The sequence below is a fragment of the Cyanistes caeruleus genome, chromosome 18 (assembly GCF_971803275.1).
Source record: "Cyanistes caeruleus chromosome 18, bCyaCae1.hap1.1, whole genome shotgun sequence".
Taxonomy (NCBI): domain Eukaryota; kingdom Metazoa; phylum Chordata; class Aves; order Passeriformes; family Paridae; genus Cyanistes; species Cyanistes caeruleus.
In genome coordinates this window covers 8,427,002-8,441,124 of record NC_141718.1, presented here as the reverse complement: position 1 = coordinate 8,441,124, position 14,123 = coordinate 8,427,002, and the positions used below count along the sequence as shown (strand labels likewise).

At 41.2% G+C, this 14,123-nt stretch overlaps 1 protein-coding gene and 1 long non-coding RNA gene across 4 annotated transcripts in view; both read right to left on the bottom strand.

The window, feature by feature from the left end:
* Positions 1 to 702: 702 nt before the first annotated feature.
* LOC147649910 (uncharacterized) lies at positions 703 to 4,631 on the bottom strand. Its single transcript, XR_015277824.1, has 3 exons — positions 4,550 to 4,631; positions 3,199 to 3,270; positions 703 to 2,388 (listed from the first exon to the last, which is right to left on the bottom strand). It is a non-coding gene; the product is annotated as an uncharacterized LOC147649910 (long non-coding RNA).
* A 270-nt stretch (positions 4,632 to 4,901) lies between these two features.
* CLTCL1 (clathrin heavy chain like 1) overlaps positions 4,902 to 14,123 on the bottom strand; it is a 35,079-nt gene continuing 25,857 nt past the window's right edge. Inside the window, exons 24-33 of one of the 3 annotated variants that reach the window (XM_086856339.1) lie at positions 13,919 to 14,026; positions 13,339 to 13,506; positions 13,107 to 13,256; positions 12,174 to 12,305; positions 11,721 to 11,831; positions 11,031 to 11,201; positions 10,241 to 10,462; positions 9,512 to 9,532; positions 7,239 to 7,314; positions 4,902 to 6,236 (exon numbers count right to left, since the gene is read on the bottom strand). In XM_086856339.1, coding sequence (XP_086712465.1) covers positions 6,121 to 6,236; positions 7,239 to 7,314; positions 9,512 to 9,532; positions 10,241 to 10,462; positions 11,031 to 11,201; positions 11,721 to 11,831; positions 12,174 to 12,305; positions 13,107 to 13,256; positions 13,339 to 13,506; positions 13,919 to 14,026 — 1,275 coding nt within the window. In that variant the 3' untranslated portion in view covers positions 4,902 to 6,120. The remainder of the gene's footprint in view (positions 6,237 to 7,238; positions 7,315 to 9,511; positions 9,533 to 10,240; positions 10,463 to 11,030; positions 11,202 to 11,720; positions 11,832 to 12,173; positions 12,306 to 13,106; positions 13,257 to 13,338; positions 13,507 to 13,918; positions 14,027 to 14,123) is intronic. The other 2 variants (XM_086856340.1, XM_086856342.1) reach the window with 2 other exon arrangements.

Here is a 14,123-nt window from a genome sequence, read left to right as displayed (position 1 = left end):
TCATGGCTTTTACATCTGCCTGCAGACATGTACACCCTGTGCTGTGAGGCCATGATTACCTTCACAATAAACACTGGCTCTTACAGATTCCTGAATCATCAAGGCCTGTGCACAACCTCATCCTGTCCAAGAAAATACCACACCACATGCTTAATTCGCATCAGCCTCAATGGGATTCACAGCAGTGCTTACCTTGCTGAACAGGGAAAGGATTATTCATATTTAATCACATGCAGATTGCAAGCCATCTTCTGCAAGGACCTGACCTCCAAGAAGCTGCTAACACCACTTGTCAGCAGAAAGCCTGAAGGGTAAACAGTGAAACAAGATAAGCAATCCCTGAAATACCAGGGGCTACAAGAGGATGTTTTATATCCCTTTACTTCTGTGAAAGTAAATACTTCATCAGGCTCACATGGTCAAGAGCATCTCCTAAGGAATGCATGGTCAAAGCATAAAAGAGCAACTACATCAGACACAACATCAAACCCACTATGTTACTGCTCTTGCTTCAGGAATTTTTGTGGAAACATCCCTCTGACAATCTGAACTCATTTCCCTTGCTGGTGGCTGGTGCTTGTTTCTGCTGGCATACAAAGACACAGGAATTGTGAAATACCCAGTCAGGTGCTACTGCAACCTGTGTGCTTCATGGCAGCTCTCCAGGCCCTAATAATCAGAATTAAAAAGAGCTACTGAAAATGAAAGCAACTTTCACAATTTATTTTTTCAATTTTTTCAGCAATTGCAGACAGTTTTCTGGATCCTTGGAAGCACATGCTTACATGACAACACTTGGTTCCAACTTATTCCTCCCTTGTCTCTCCCTAAAATTATTATTATTACTTTTATTTAATTGGCACTAAACAGCACACTATGGTTTCAGAGACCATGAGCTGTCATGTATGGGGCAAATAGTTTCCTATTATATATCCTGGGATCAGAGAACCTCTTCATTTCACTGAATTAACAGATGTATTAGCACAATTGTTACAACTCATCAACTACTACAAACCTTTCCATGCATTATTAATCCCCATCACTTGCAGTCTTATAATAAAATAAGAAAACTCATTTTCTCTCAAGTTCCCTATCGAGACCAAAGAATTCCTTTACGCAAAAGAGATCCTGCGCATAACTGGCTTCAAGAAGTGAAAGATGAGTCAACATTTCCCCAGCTTTGAAGTGTGTGCAGCAGGAGCTCCTGTAAGAACGATGATTCCAAACAACGAACATGATTCCCACTTGAGCACACGTGCAGAAAGAGCTCCTGTTGCTACTCAAGATTATTCACTGAGATTACCAGGACTGAGCCTCTCATGAAGTCCCTGTTTTGTTCACATCTGCGTGGGCCTGACTCATCTCAGAAGAGAGTGAAGCCCATGTACAGCATGTACCAATTACCATTCTGCTACCAGGCCATGGTTGTGAATCCCTCACAGCAGGATCTATTACTCAACAAAGCAACTCCAGTTTACAAACTCAGTTAGCAGTTGATGAGGCCATTTCCCCCCACCTAAGTAGAAAAAAAAGAAAAAAAAAAAAGTACCTTACAAAAGGAGAGCAATTCAAAGATTTATTAAAAGCACTGTTTCTCACCCAAACTCACTCCTAGCACCCCATATGGATAACCAGTGCTTGGGGAATCTGTGCTTTGCATAATATTGGAGAACTCAGTGCTGTGGAAAACAACATACCAGAAGACTTTGTAATCCCTTCCTTTCATAACCACTGGGAGGAAAGGAGAAATGGAGATTTTTAGGCAAACAAATTTTACAATCTTGATTAAAAACAGAACAGATAAAAAAAAAATCTTGAGTCATTGAATCACGCAGGAAATGCATACCTGAATAAGCTTAGAATCTGACTCAGGATTTTTAAATTCTGATATATAAAAGACAGGACTTCACTGACTGCATTTCAAATTAATCCTAAGCTTGAAAGCTGTCAACTTTATATTAGCTTGGAAGAAAACAGATGGATGTTGTTGCCTTTTTGAAAAATTGTAAAGGCTCCAGACAAACTGAAACACATACCTAGCCTAAGAATTCTGAGTATTTTATTAGTATAAAACATGAGGCAGGATCTGTGGGTACCTTTGGAAAGGTACCCACAGAAAATGCACAGTATTGAAAAATGAGAAAACTAGACTAGCTTTCTCTCTGGGGGCTGGAGACCTGCTGAAGTAGGAGATAGTGCACAATAATGACTCCAGATCCATTAAACTGGACTGGTGCACCTGCAGGTTGCTATAGCAAGGCTCATTGACTTGGCAAACCACAACCTAATTACACACGAGTGTCACAAAGCACTCTGATGTCGTCAAGCATTTTCCAGCCTTATGTCCTTATCTGGAAACAGATGAGATTGAAGCAGTCTTGGGGTACTCTGTAAAGCAAAAAATGAAATGCAGTCAGCTTGGAACCAAGTACAAAGCCAAACCATTTACAGCAGAACAGAAGGGCGCAGAAAGACTGCAAGCTTTACAGTGAGAAATTACACTGTCATAAGGTAATACATACACTTGATAAAATGCTTGTTATGAGAACCTGGCACATAGTGCTACCTGTCCCAAGATTTGCAAGAGTTCTCGCCTCATATTTTTTTCAGCAGATTGAAAAACTGTCATGCTGATTCAGTCACACCAGCAATTTCTCAGAGGCCAAGTCCAAGCCTGCCAATTAGGATATCACACATCCAAGCATAAGCATTAGTTACAAGCAGTTGACAGTCAGCTTTGCCGAAGTACTAAAGTTACTCACACTCATTTGAGTGGGCATCTGACAAGGTTTGTTTGTCAGTTTTAGAGTTCAAAAACCAAGGAAATTTCTTAGGCTTCTGAGTAACTGCTGCTGGATTTGCTAGAGGAAAAAAAAAAAGTTGTTCCTTGTTTCCCACAGCCCAATTAAGGATCCATGTTGTGCTCTAAGTGCCAGCTCTCAGCACTGCAGCTAAGACTATTAAATCAGAATTAGGTTTTTGACCCTACAGTTACTACTGTCTTTACTGTATCATGCCTATTATTTGCACAAACTTCAACAGACTTCATCTGCCTATAATTTTTATTTTTTAATGAGCCAAGTTACTTCAGATAATTTCCTTCTGCTACACTACCATTTAATTATGGAGTCCTAAAAAGGGGAAAGAGAAGTCTTATAAAATACCACACAATTACGTGAAACAAGAAACGGGACTTACCCCAGTGATGTATTCCTCCTGAATTCCCTGTGTGAATTGCTTGTCGTCTCTGATGCCAGATCTGTATGTGCCCTAAGTTTGACAGACAGGGGAAGATTTCCCTAAGGTCTGACAAATAGCAAGAGCCATTACACAGAAGGAGATCCATACTCTGTTTCTCACTGGGACAGCATGAGGCAGTAAAAGCCTGTATGTAGTCTCAAGCAAGTTACCCCTCTGACTGATAAGAGCTAGCAGTTGGTCTCCAGATGCTGCACGCTGCAACAGGTTCTGCATGAGCAGATGATTCAACAGGACAGCACCAGCCCTGTGTCACTGGGATGGGAATTAGCAAGAAGCTTAGTTTTAAAGCAGATTCTCTGCAAAACAATCTTATCCAAGTTTTCAAAAACTTGGATGTTACAAATTCATGAAATGCAGTAAATCCTTCACCTAACCCCTGAAAGAGGGGTTATCTCCTACTGTGAATGACTTCACTTTCAGAGAAGCAGTGAAGTACCTTGGTATACAAGAGGTTGTTCCACTTTTTAGGTACAGCTGCACTGTATTGGCAGGGAATCTGTTTTGATTGCATATTAGAATGCAAGATCACAAAATTTATAAAAGCCATTTTACTTAGCAAGAGCTGAAATACCAGGAGAGCAACTAAAGCAAGACTGTTGATCAGAGCTGGCAGCTTTGCTTTCCTTGAGAACTCAGTCACTCCTGTAATTAGATTTCTAGACTGAGGCTATCAAGGATCCCCAGGCTACCTCAATTCTCTGCAGTCAGGAGCTGTTCCAGTATTTGATCTAGCACTTCACTGTGTTGCACCATCAGCTTGCACTTGCTGCTATAAAGTCAGAGCCCATTTTTAAGTTGACAGGATGGAAAGTCCTACAGTCATACTAATCCTAGAGCTGGTCTTCAGTTTCAGCTGACTTACCCCAGTTTATTTCAACTGTCAAAGAACTGGTTACAAAATAGAAGCACTATTTTCTTGGAAAATGGCAAGCTACCTGGCTAATTCCTGCAATGAGTAGGTCTGGACAGAGCAGAGGTTTGCCTGAACTCATCAGTGCTCAGCAGTTCAAGCTGAGCTGTGAGTGCTGACCAGTACAAAGTTGAGGTTAGTACGCTGCAACAACACTGGGGGTATTCTGGCATCCATCAGGAAGGAGGAACTGCATGCCACTACTGTCATGGTGTGGTGACCAAGGAGACAACACACTCATTACAATTGTGCCAAAGCACAGTCTGCTGTTACTGATTCTACAACCCATTCTACAACCCTGACGATCTCCACTGGTTTGCATTTAAAGGTGTTTTGCCCTGTTCCAAGTGGGACTCAGTATGAAAGGGTGCAGCTTACCCAAGCCACTGCTATACTGATGTATCTCAGCAGAGAAGATGCTCTCTCCTTGCAGCACACCTCCCTCCACACAGGACTGAAGCTCTCCCAGCCCCGTGAATGAAAGTATGAGAACATGTGACTGCCTCCTGCTGCATGCCCTCCCCACATGACAGCGTGTGCTGATAAGAGGCCACAATTCCCTTTAAGTTATTTCCTAGGCCTGCCCTGTTATGTGCCTTGGCACAAGTGTCCCTTTTCCTGCCTGGCATCCTCAGTTATCAGATTAAGAAACCTGATGCTATGAGTGGTAGTACATTGCTACCAGCCAGTCCCCATACCCAAGACAGTAAGACTAGAACCACACAGTGGATACTGCAGTTTTACATTTATAATTGGACTTTTATAATATTCAAGATTAGCACAAGATTCATAACCATAAATTATACATTGTTATCTAAGTACATAAAACGTTAATGATACATGTATTTGAAGTGGCACAAAGTAATAATACATCCCTGTTGGCATTCTCAAAGGAAGAGGTGGTGATGGACAGGCTGTTGATGCTACTGCAGCACAGCAGAACTGAGTCAGTGCACCCTGGTCACTTGGGTGGTGCTGACTGCCCACCAGACAGGGTCAGAACACGGTGTGGCAGGAAGCTAATGCCAGCATCAGTTAAAGGTGCAAATAAAAAGTCAGGATTATGGCCCTCCCTACTGCCTCAATATGGTAGCAGTGTGTCCCCCTCCCCAACCCTGACGCTGTGCTCTTGCATCTCCAGTGCTTTGGCAGCCCATGCACACTCCTATGTTCTCTTGCCACACACAGCTGAGGTTTGTTTAGTACCATTTAATGTCAATAAGTAACATGCTCTCTTCTTGTTAAACAAAAAGGATCTGGGAAGTGTTTGCTCTCTGGCATGAGAAGATTTATTTTCTTCAAGTCTCAGATCTACTCCAGAAAATAGAGAACAGACTCCAACAGTATTGAACCCCAACAGCATTGAACTCCAACAGCATTACTGTCCAAAAAAGGAAACTTTTCCAATATTCCTCTAAACATTCAGAGCACAAGTATTAGAAAAGCCCATTTTCTTTTGCACATAAGAATGCAAATAAAATGGGGTGATCAGATGTACACAAGCTTTCAACAATTCATTATTAAAGAGATGTTTCATTGAATTGTTAACAACCCTGCTACTTCAGTAGCTTCAGCTAAAGCTTTAACAACTTGGTGCCAGGCAATTTCCCAGCTGCCTTCAATGGGCTTTTCAAAACAATGAAAATTATGCTCTCTTCCCCCTGGCCTCAAGTAGTTATTGCTATATGAGTTAGTGAAATAGTGCCTTAACTTCAGACAAGAGTCTCACAATGTCATTAACAAAAGCTGCCTTTCAGAGGTCGAAATGTAACCGGACAATAATCAATAAATAACAGTAACAGGCATCCTGCTGAAGTCTCCTCACTGAGCTGGGCTGCAAGTGTGTTCAGCCAACAGAAGGTCATCTGTGCCTTGTACACTTCTTGGAGAAGTTAAAAAGGGACGGGAAGGAAGAGAACAGAGACAGCGGAGGTCTGTCAGAGAGCTAGTTACATATTGAAACCATAAACAGGCGGCTGGGTGAATCCTGGTGCTGTGTATCCGTATGGGAAGTTTGCCTGGGGAGGTACTGCACTGGGGCCTGCTGTTAACATCAACTGCTGGCCTAGGAAAAGCATGAGACAAAAAGAAAGTTAGTTTAAAGTCCCAAGCTTACCTAATGCTAGCTGTACTGTGTGATATGACTATTAGGCTTTAGCTAAAAATCAGCCCCTGTGCAAGCACACACCAGCAAGTCCCACTTTCCCCAATGTGTGCCATGGAGTGGGCACCCATGCCATCTGCTCTTGCTACCAGGAAGCTACAGAAGAGCAAGGCAGGACTCAGAGGGAAGATCAATGGATATTCGTCTTGAGGTCAAAATAAATATGGCTTATTTTGAAGAGACCATACTGAAAGCCAAACTGATATTATTTAACACATGCATGGTCAGATCTAAAGAATAAAGCAATTCAAGCAAATAGTTAGGTCTGTTAGGTCTCACAGTCTGGAGGGTGCTGCAAAAGGTCTGAACACACCTTGACAGATTTATTTTCATCACTAGGACTGCACATGCCTCATGCATCTGTTAAATTCATGTTAACATTTATATCAGACAGTGAACCAGTCACATCCTTCCCTTACCAGCCACTTCTAGGTGCTTGAATGCTTCTTCAGAAGGGCTTCTAAAATAGCATCACACTTCAAGACAGCCATGGTGTTTTGGCTGCACATGTCTTATAATGCGTGAGCTAGAAAGCCAGTCTGCTTTTCTACTTGGAAGAGCAGAAAGCAGACACATTCCTCAGACAGGAATAAGAGGAATTTTCATGCTAAATTATTCCTGGGGTTGGCAACACCCTGGTAATCTCCTGTTCTATTACCACACTGAAATATAATTCCTAAAGTAGAGATCTGAGCCATGTAAGAGGAGCAATGCTTTAATCTGAAGAACAGAAGTACTGTAAGAGCAAGATGTCACTTCAACAACTTACACAGTTCATTGACCAGAAACAACCACTTCAATTACTATCTAGTTGAAACCAGTTTTCTTGGATACAACATAATCATGTAAGCTGCCTCCACAAAGAGAGACCAGAGTGACAACAGGTAATCAATTAAAACCTACCAAATACTATTGGAGTGGGTTCAGTTACTTGTTCCTCTTCTTTTCTTAGGCTTTCAGAAGCATCAAGTTTATCCACCTACATTGAAGTGAACAGGAGATTTATGAAGGCCTTGTTTATGAATTGCACCACTGTGTGAAACTTTTCATGCCTGGTACTTCAGCTACCAAGTGCTCCTTTTTACTCCAAGTTAGAATATACTGAAGTCTGCCTATTCCTAGCAAGCTTTGTTGTAAAACTGACCTCCCAATTCTTTTAGGCGTATTGCAATAAGCAACAGCTCTCCAATGCAGATGAGGTACTCATTACCTTCAAAGGAAGCATTTTTTGGGGCCCTATTCTAGTGACTGCTAACTATGACTCAGAACTCAAACCCAACAGAGCAACCATCATCTCAAATGGGCCTAATCTACATTTATCTATTAACCTGCAGTTCTTATCCCCTTCAGTGACACCTCACAGATATTTGCAAATATTCCAGGCCCATGAAGTATGATCTTGTCTAGGAATACAGCCTAACCTGGCTGCAAGGTACTGGTTTAACCATATTGGTACTCACAGAGACTTCTAGGGGAGACGAGAACTATCATGGAAAGTGGTCTAGTAGTACCAGCTTTATACAGATCTTAGTGCTGTGCCGCATAAAGCTCTGTTCATGCTGAACAAATCTGTGGAAGTGCTACAGTAATGCAGGAGCCCTAAACACAACTTTAGATTGTGGGTGTGGGAGAGCAATCCAAAGAGCAACAGTACCTTCCTTCTCAGGTTTAACAAGTTATATCTTCCAGAAGAGAACCACTGAGACTGAAGACTACAAGGCATAAAAGTCACACAGCTTCACATCCTGGTACAGGCAGTAATATCCTGGGCAAACCTACATTTAGCCCAATGCTGTATTTCAGCTGTTCCTTATCCTCCTTTCCCACTGCAAGAATCACATCTGCTCTGAGAACTGCTTTCAAGAGGGGTTTCTGTTACACTTTAGAGATGCTATCCAGATATGGTGTTTAACAGCTTCCTCAATGTTTTGAAGTTTGCAACTCAAACTGACAACTTGAGGGGCAGCTGGTCTTTTGCTGGTCCTTTTATAGCTATCAGCCTAAGAGTTCTCCAGCATAACACTAAATATTGGTGTTAAAAATGCTATCCAAATTACTAAGGATCAAATCAATTGAGAGCTACCCATTTCCAATTACCTGTCCTGCTCTATTTATCCCTGGACTCTGCTCTCTCGGGTTTGCCTTTTCCTGGTGCTGTCCTACAGTGGCTCTGGCCAGAAGTGCAGTCCTGCCCTCAGCTGGGCAAAAAGCAGGAATGCCGAGAGCAGCCATCCCCAACAAGGGATGAGCAGCTCTGGGAAAGCCAGATGACATCTGCTCTGCTGCCTAGAACTGGTTCGAAAGGCTTCCAGGTGTCACTATACTCCATATGCCTGACCCCTTCTGGGACAGAGGCTATTCTGTGCTTTAACTTATTTTTTAATGCAGAAAAGACAGAAATTCTGGAAGATTTACAGACCCCACTGAAACTAGTCTATTCTTTTGTGCTTTTGAAGTTAGTTACATGACAATTTTAGACATACCACATTTATAAAGCCCATTCTCCAATTTCATGTTTTGCAGTTAATTCAACAAACTAAATTAGTTTCACTGTAAACCACTTTCACCATGCAGATTTTCCTTCTGGCAAGTTATCCCATATTTAGTACACATGATTACTTGTAAATCCAACCAGCAGTTTAAAATAAATTATTTTAGGCCTAAACCTCACATGGAAGAGTTCAGGTAAACTCGTGTAGCAAGTTTCTTCTGAAATATGAGGAGTAGGAGATGTTTAAGATCTGTGCAAGTACTTTCATCATACCAACAGGCAGGAAGTTTACAGAAGCTTCATGGCACTATTCAAATTCACCATCATGCCTGAGTTATTGCACACTTTGGTAATTTACAGTGTAAAAAGCAATTTGCCCTTAGAACACATCCTGTTACATGGCAACTGCTTTTTTTTGTTTATGAACGGCATTCAGTGAAAAGGAGCTCAAAGTAAAGCCCTCCTCAAGCACTTGTTTTCATTTCCCATGAAGAGGAGAAGAGTCTGGTTGGATTTTCAAGTTGCTTGTGAATAGTTATCCTTTTAGCATTAGAAAGTGAACAGGAAATGAGTTAGAGCTAGATTACACTGCTCTTCTGGCAGAAGCTACAGCTAGATTCCTGTAAAAGAAACCTAGGATATTGAGGGACACAAATGAACACAGAGTTTGAAATCAGAGTGTCACCTTATAGAACAGTCCATCAACCTGCAAGAAAATTCAGAGGGGAATACTTAACATGAGTTATTAGAAGCAACCTGAAGCAGTCACTTTTACATTGCTAATTTTAATGAAGTTCTTTACTGTGATGTCCTATGCAATCCCACAGCTTTCCAAGGCAAAATCTTAGCTTAGGATCTTGGAGCTGTTTGAGACAAGCATTTCAGGACCACACATGATGAGAATCTCTCTTCCCTCAGTTGAGGGCCAGTTCTTGGTGTCAGTATTATACAACTAGACTATGCATCTAAAGTTCTGTCTTCCATTTAAAACACAAAACACCTTCAGCAGTCTACTCTTATGGCTGATATAGAACATATGTATACAATTAGTTACTCAAAAGCCCTATGCTCTTTTTACTCTAGGAAATAAAGTGACTTTACTTTCGTAGTTACACAAAGATAAAAGTGTTATGTGTTGTCTTCACCAAGTTTTCAGTTCATCAGCTATGGAGCTGAGAAGTACAATTGCTTCTATCTACTGCTAAAAGCAGTTTAACCAGACCTCTTCAAATGCCAAGGCATTTATTTACAGACTTTGCTAGCTAGCCTGGAGTGATGAAACCTACAGAACTTCAAGAAGACTTCCTCTATGAGGAATGGTAATATTCCAAATATATGCAAAGAGCTCTGGTTTACATAATGCTAATCATACAGCAGACTCAAGTCCCAGCTCTTTAGCCTATGCAATACTCACTTTGGTAAGGTACTCTCTGATCACTTGGATGAAGTAAGGCATTGCAAAGTCCATTATGTTATGTCTCCATGCCAACTCAAGGACTACATCTGGGTGCAGTAAGTCATAGCATGTGAAAAGGCAGGCTGCAAAGCACTCCTGCTTGCCTTCTTCCAAGAACCACTGGAGCAGCTTCTCAGCCAGCTCTGCATCTTTGGACTCTGCAGCATACTGCATAGCATCCTACAGAAGAGAACAACATTTAAGCTTGACCCTTGCCTGTCAACATCTTGCTCTACATCTTACATCCCAGTTATTACTAGCTAGATAAGCCGGGTATTTGGCATACCATGAAGTTAGTCTTTAACAACATCAGGCATGCTCTGTAGAAGGCAAGATACCACACACAACAACTCTGAGGCAAGCCAGATACTTTAATAACATCCATCCAACAGGTTTCCTACAGACTATTGCACAAACTGGCCTGTAAGAACTCACTACAGGCTTGAAGAGCATACCAGTGTAATCACATTTCATCTGTACCCTTACAAGAGCCTGTGACTTGAGTTCTATAGAGAATGTTCCATACTGATCCAGGTAATTATACAGATGCCACTGATTGACAGAAACTGATCTGTTATCCTCAGATACAGGACAACATTATGAATCTAGATTTAAGACATGCATTTGAAACTGCAACCACTTCTGCTTTGAGTCTTTCCTTCAAGTTAAGGACTACTAACTAAAACTCCAGATTTGAAACTAACAAACATTCAGTATCCAGGAGATTTATGCAGTGTCATTAACTCACCTTATATAGACGGTCTTTCTTGCACAGCTCCACACTCTGTTTCCAGCGGTTGTTACCCTTGTACAAATATGCTGCAATACGCCTAAATTCAATTAGTTCATGCTTTTCCAGACGCTGAGCCAACGTTATGTTATCAAAGTTGTCATAGGCATCAATGGAAGCTCTCAAACCCTGTTTCAGAGACAGTTGTTACACGTGCTTCCAGATGGCAGTAGGTGAGAACTAGAGAAGCATCTAATCATAGTGCACGAGTGTTTCAGTTCTGCCAGCTGCAATGGTTACAACTTATTTACTGAAGTGTTTCATGCACCTCTCCAAAGGATATTTTCTAACAAAGCAAGATGTTAACTTGGTCATACTGGGTCCAGAGAGAAGAGCTAGTTACATTAAAAGACAAAGTGTGTCTTCAAATAGCAGCCATTGGGGCCAAAAGCAAATTTATTTACAGAAGCGCTGCCCACTGAGTACACACCTGATACTCACCTTTTTGAGGTCTGTTCTGAGAAAAACATCTGTGACACCCACTTTTCTGCAAATCATTGATGTCTCAAGACTCCTGCCTGCTAAGGGCCTGACTGCACGCCTTCTCTCTTGCTTTGGAGAAGTGTTATCTTCTACTCAAGGACACTACTGTGTATTTTTGTCAGAGGACCATCCCTCAGGCTTAGCAATCTGTTTTTTGGGGCTCACCTGGAAATCTTCCTCTTCTGTTAAAAGGTTGTTTAGAGCTTCATTAACTCCTTTGTTGTTGTGGTTCTGGACTGAACGCAGATAAGGCTTTACTAGAAGTAGCTGATTAACCTGGAAAGAAGATGTTTCCAATACAAGATTAAATATAGCAATCCTGACACTGCCTTCTCCTGAAACAGGTTCCCATTTGTTATTACAAGAGCTTGTGCTCATTGTTAAAACCCTTCAGACAAGGTGTCTTGTATTACCAGGAGTAAAGTAAAAGTCTACAAGGCCAGTTACGTAACTCTTCCTGCATTTCCCCTATCAAGCCAGGACTGGGCTGCTTCTCAGTCCTTTATACTGCAGGCAAAGCTACTCAGCAGATGCCAACCCTTGTTTTCCAGCCAGAGCCTAGAGTATCTTAACTTCAGCAAGAGGACTTTGTGTTGACCTATGCTCTCCCAAGCTCACCTTTGAGAAAAAATTGACTGTCCTGGTGTGATCCAGTCGTGGAGATAATACAAGTAGGAGATCATTGATCAGCAGAGGTTTGTAGTCTAAGTAGAACTGCAAGGCTTTGTAGTACAGCTCCACATTGGCCACCTGCATGATCAGACACTAGTTAGTACTTCAAACAGAAGTAAGCCTAAGGTGCATAGTTTGGACCACTTAACTCACCACAAAGTTTATGTGAGTCTTACTAAACAACAGCTTAAGGTTCCTTCTAGAGGTCAGAAGTTTTACACTTATGCAGAATTCTTATTCAATCCTATGACTGCTTCTTGTACCAACTTCTTCCCAACAGTGAAATCACAGGCTACTAGGGGCATTACAAACCAATTCTAATCTATCCACTGAAGAGGTCCTGGCACAGGCAGCCCACTACAGTTAATATGACCATTTGTTGACTTCTGAAGCCAGTGAAGACTGCAGCCTTAAAAGGTCTTTAAATTGTTTCCTTGAAGCCCCCAGTGCAGTAAGAGTGTACTCAGTCATAAATCTTGTTTAAACTATTTCTCGATTCACTATTCTCTGCTGTTCTCATGGGACTTTCCACCCCATTTCTCACACTGAAACAGCTGGAAACATATGCAGAAATCTTCCAAGAACAGTTACAGCCTCAGACTAAAACAGCAGTCAGCTCAAAATTATTAAGGAGGTTAGGCCTCTTGCTTGTGACCTATGATCCTGTGCAGTCTCTGAAAACATCCTCTGCTAGCTGCAGCCACTCAACAGAATGTGCTGCACAGCAGAAAAGAAACTGCGTTAAACTGATTGGAAGTATAGCAGAAAAACTGAGTAGTAGCTTAAGCAAACTGTTTTCTAAATAGCAATTCTGTGGTACATTTTTTCTCTCCTGAAAGAAGCTTTCAGCACTTTGCTTCAGTTAACCAAGTTACTTACCTTGGCAATTATATCTTTAAACTGGCCTTCTTTCCAGGCATCAGTGGGATGATTCATCATAGTAATTATTGCATTGTCATACTCCTCGTACTTGTCATAGAGGAATACAAGTTCTGCCCAGAGATGAGCCTGTTCTGCAGCTCTGAGCACCTAATAAAACAAACAAAAAAATGCACCAGGTTTTATTCACTGGCAGCTTCCCACCTTCACTTGCAGCTACCTTACTGCATACCTTTGGAATATTAACTCTAGACCAGAAAAGCTCCAGATGTTCCCTCATTTTTTGAGGCTTGAATTTGGAGTATAAGATGGCAAGTTCAGTAAACATCCCCATATGAGCACGCTCTAGGCCCAAAGCAGCTTCCAAAAGGGCAATCAGTTCTTCAAAGTAGCCACGATCCTGGATGTTAGGAAAATAAGGATTAATTAAGCTTGCTAAAACATATATTTACTTAAACACAACATGCTTTGATTTCCTCTCCATTTAAAGTGCTTAGATTTTTGATTCCAATGAGGTTAGAGAATTATAGAAGAAGGCACAATGGAAAACTACTACCTCTCCATTGACTACAGAAAAAATGCATGCTGCCACTAAGAAATATAGAGAAATATAAATATAAATATATATATTAAAAAAAAAATATATAAAATGAACAATATAATAATAGTATAATAAATATATAGATAAATACCAAGATAGAGGACAAATTAATTTAGATATTAGCCTCCAGTGTATGTTTCTTTTTTTCTCTGAGCACTTTATTAGCAGATACAAGTATTCTGTACAAGTCTTCTAGCATATTAACAGTTACCTGATAGTAACTGATCAGCTCCTCAAGTTCATCAGCATGGATAACAATGTGTAAGCCACAGATCTGTGCCAAACGGAATTCTTTTCCGTCCACACAGGCGAAGCAGACCTGTCATGACAGTCAGCAAATGTATTAGGACTGTATTAGGAACGGTAAAGTGACAACAAGCAAATAGTTAACAGGACAAAGCTTTTACCAAATTTGA